At 39.5% G+C, this 3,115-nt stretch overlaps 1 protein-coding gene across 1 annotated transcript; it reads right to left on the reverse strand.

The window, feature by feature from the left end:
- Window positions 1-1,034: 1,034 nt before the first annotated feature.
- On the reverse strand, window positions 1,035-2,727 carry LOC143885345 (protein TRIGALACTOSYLDIACYLGLYCEROL 1, chloroplastic-like). Its single transcript, XM_077389473.1, has 2 exons — window positions 2,418-2,727; window positions 1,035-2,295 (listed from the first exon to the last, which is right to left on the reverse strand). The coding sequence occupies exons 1-2, from the start codon at window positions 2,462-2,464 to the stop codon at window positions 1,242-1,244; spliced, it is 1,101 nt and encodes a 366-aa protein (XP_077245588.1). The 5' UTR covers window positions 2,465-2,727; the 3' UTR covers window positions 1,035-1,241.
- Window positions 2,728-3,115: the final 388 nt, after the last annotated feature.

Below are 3,115 nucleotides of genomic sequence, written 5' to 3' on the forward strand. Positions count from 1 at the left end.
AGAGTTATGGGGTATTAGAGTTCAAGATCTAGATCATGGTTGGAATGAGGTGATCATAGAAATACAAAGAGCGGATAGGATAGTGGAAAGATGGGTGGCATCACCAATAGACGATGCCATAAAGCATTACTCTGACGAAAATTCATTTGGAAATCATTTTCCATCTAGAATATGCAAATTTAAAATCACAAAGTAGTGAGAAAATACAAGTCCTTCGGGGATCAATCAATCCAATGAATCTGAGGCTCGGTCTTTTCTTATTGAGGTCCACTGTTTTTTCAAAGGTTTTGATGGTAAGCTAAGGTTCTCCTGAAATTATTGCTTGGGCTTCTATAGTTCAGGCCCATGAAGGTTAGTCCATATTATTGATGAGATCATACATTCAGTATGAGGTAAAAATGTGTTTATATGCATGTTTAGTGATGTTAATAAAAAAGTACAATGATGCTATGGAAGGTAAAAACCAATATCATAATGGTATTTTGTGCCTTCTTTGCCCGAGTGTAATTTCATACTGGTTTATGAATAATATCTTTGTCATATTAAAGAAAATAAGGAGAATCCTTAATCATGAAATTACATTCGGCATTTTTTTCCATAGTGTAATTTCATAATGATTTATGAATAATATGCCCTAGTGTAATTTCAGAAAGAGTTTTTTTTTTTTGAATGGTTAATTTCATAAAGAGTTATGAATAATATCTTTATCATAGTAAAGAAAATAAGAAGAATCCTTAATTATCCAGAGTAAAATCATCTCAACAGAAAGGAGAACATTCACTTTCTTATGTACTATAGAAGTATAGGGATCAACGAGATAGCTCTCTACCATCACCCAATGTATTAAATGAATGGTTTCCGTGGTAGACTAAATTGCAAGTTTATATGATTAAGGGTAGCAACACTGTCCATTGTTATATGATCATTTAATCATCGGCAGAATCAAACTCTATAGATATTAAATTCCATGATCATTTCATGTGATAGATCCTCAAATCAGTCTCCTATTGGTAAAACAGCAAAAACCAACAAAATGAGATTGTGAAAAAATTACTTCAGCTTTGTTGTAATAAGAATACCACATGGATTCATTGTTTAGACATTATACTATTACAAGCACATCAACAGTGGTGAAACCAACCCACTAAGCAACAGGAAGGGACTTTGGCAAGCACATTCACCTTTACATACCACCAAACATCATGACTAGACCAACATAACACTGAAATCCAGAACAAAAATCAACCCATAGCATACTTAAGCGAGTCCCCTGCACCCTGAAAGAAACAATAAGAGAGCGCAAAATCTGCGATAAAAATACTAACAAGAGAAATAACAACAGCCGAAGTTGTCGACTCACCAACACCCTTAGCGCCCCCGAGAGTTGTAACCCCCCACGCACAGCTCACAACAGCAATGATTCCACCAAAGACATGTGACTTTATCATCGCGCTAATTATATCCCAAGGCCTCAGAGCTCTCTGAGCCGAATCCAATATAATGTTAATGCTCACCCCATAGACCGCATCCGCAAGTAGTGCACTCGAAGCCATCCCCACAGAGAAACACATCAGAGTCAGAAATGGCAAAGCCACGCAACAAGCTATAACTCTTGGGGTAACCAAGTAGTCCACAGGTTCAGTCCCTAACACTCTCAATGTATCGGTCTGCTCGGAGACCTGCATTGTCCCTAATTCTGCGGCAAATGCACTCCCTATACGCCCCGCAACCACAATTGATGTGACCACAGGGCTTAACTCTCTTGAAAATGCTAAGGCTAGAACACCCCCAACAGACCTATTTAGCCCTAATCTTGTGAATTCCCTAACAAATTGGATTGTGAAAGCCATGCCAACAAAGGCAGATGTCAAGAGGCAGACCCCGATCGATCTAGGGCCGACCCTCTCGACCTGCTGGAGGGTATTCTTCCAGTGAATTTTACCCTTCAGGGTCCTGATAATTACTTGTCCTGAGAGTATTAATACGGATAAACCCCTCCATAGATACCTAGGGGCAGTCCATTTGCTGAGAAAGATTTCTGGTTCGGGTGCGTTGTTTGAGTTTATTTCGGAAGCGAGGACGGGTGGATGGCTGTTGTCTGTGTCTGAAGATACTTGTAATCGAAAAAGTTTAATGAATCGAAAATGTTTAATGGGTTTTTGAAACTTACATCTCAAAGGAGATCCACTAGAGAAACTCAAAGGAGATCCACCCGAGAAAGTGGAATTTTCAACGAGACGGTTTGAGCTTGGGGCTTTAGTTCTACTCCTTCCAACCACTTTGGTAGGGTTTTTTCTGCAACGGGTTTAGGGTTTCAGATGAAAATAGACAGAAAGATACGCGTGTGTGTGTGTCTGTGTGAGAGAGAGAGAGAGAGAGAGAGAGAGAGAGAGAGAGAGAGAGAGAGAGGGATAGACCTGTGGAGAATATCCGGTAGAGGGAGAAGAAGAGATGCAGGTTCCATGGCTTTGGCCGGTCAACGGTTACTCAACTTTTCCGACCATTTTTTGCAGACACTGTGAGGTTCTGTGAGAGTGCGGCTTTGTCTATGGAGAAATTATGGAGAAATTATGCGATGCCCGACCGTCAAAATAAAGGGCGGAGAGTGACAAACCCTCTCTCCCTTGATTTTTAATCCAAGGGAAAGCACCGTTTCTTACTTTTCCATTTTGTCTCCTTCCCCCTTTACAATTTGACGGTTTAGATCATAGACTAGAGAAATTATAAGATGCCCAACCGTCAAAATAAAGGGCCGAGAGAGAGACAAATCCTCTCTCCCAGGAATGCTTCCCTAAAATAATTTATCCTAATATACAGACCATCGTACGTACATGCAGTGGAATGCTTCCCTACAGCTTGGTACCTCATTATAATACAATGCGGGCGAAAAACAAATAAGTAGGACAAAGAGAGAGGATTCTAATTAAAGAATACAAAAAAAGAGGGATTTTTGCCAAAAAGTCCCTCCTACAAATAATATAAGCCAAATAGTCCTTAAAATTTTGATATTGTCCACCAAGTATTACTTTTAAAAAATTATTGCCACAAGGTCCCTAAACTAAACCGACGTTACTTTTTGCTGTAAAGACTTCCAAAACGACAAGTTTACCCATAA

Source organism: Tasmannia lanceolata, unplaced genomic scaffold, assembly GCF_043159265.1.
Source record: "Tasmannia lanceolata isolate RefF3 unplaced genomic scaffold, GAP_Taslan_0.1 ptg000008l, whole genome shotgun sequence".
NCBI classification, from domain to species: Eukaryota; Viridiplantae; Streptophyta; class Magnoliopsida; order Canellales; family Winteraceae; genus Tasmannia; species Tasmannia lanceolata.